Source organism: Sinocyclocheilus rhinocerous, unplaced genomic scaffold (assembly GCF_001515625.1).
Source record: "Sinocyclocheilus rhinocerous isolate Xijiao unplaced genomic scaffold, SAMN03320098_v1.1 C35858316, whole genome shotgun sequence".
Taxonomy (NCBI): domain Eukaryota; kingdom Metazoa; phylum Chordata; class Actinopteri; order Cypriniformes; family Cyprinidae; genus Sinocyclocheilus; species Sinocyclocheilus rhinocerous.
The window spans coordinates 1-669 of record NW_015765762.1 but is presented as its reverse complement, the minus strand read 5'-3'; the positions used below and the strand labels follow the sequence as shown (position 1 = coordinate 669).

The 669-nt window shown below is 50.1% G+C and overlaps 1 protein-coding gene across 1 annotated transcript; it reads left to right on the top strand.

Moving 5' to 3' along the window:
• Window positions 1-7: 7 nt before the first annotated feature.
• Window positions 8-646, top strand: LOC107735187 (transmembrane protein FAM155A-like; the record flags this gene model as incomplete). Its single annotated transcript, XM_016546957.1, has 1 exon — window positions 8-646. A coding segment is annotated over exon 1 (639 nt), but the record flags the coding sequence as incomplete, so codon positions are not given.
• Between the last annotated feature and the right edge of the window lie 23 nt (window positions 647-669).

Below are 669 nucleotides of genomic sequence, written 5' to 3'. Positions count from 1 at the left end.
CTGAAATATGACCAGGGGTGCTTGGACGTGTCGGCAGCAAGATGACGGCTTAAAAATCTGCTTCGCACCCCGAGAGGACGAAAAGCCATTATTCACCGATTCTGAAAGGGCCCAGAGATGGCGACTGTCCTTAGCCTCTCTTTTGTTTATCACCGTTTTGCTCTCTGATCATCTGTGGTTCTGCGCCGAGGCGAAACTGACGAGGACGCGAGACAAACGGCTGGAGCACACGAACCATATACTTTCATCCAGCCATCAGAGAGAGCAGAGTCTTATTTTTATAGGCAATTCTACCAAACCTCTGTGGAGACTTGAAACTTGTCATCCTGACAGCCTCTCCAAAAACTGCTTGACTTTTGATGAGGCGGAAGCCGTGTGCTCGGGCCTCTCCGAGTGGAACCTGAGCGATTTCTATCTTTCTTTTTGTAACTCCTACTCGCTTTTGGATTTGTTTTACGGGTTTACGAGTCCGGACAATTTGACCTGTAGCCTGGACATGGCTGATGCGTCGGGATGCAGCCAGTGCGTCCAGGCTTACCAACGCTACGACCGACGAGCTCAGGAGAAATACCGAGAGTTTGAGCTTTTGGTTCAGAAATATGAAACGGATGTATATTCGGTGCGGACGTGTATGGAAGAGTGCACGGTAGGCGTACGCTGCCTTTCCCT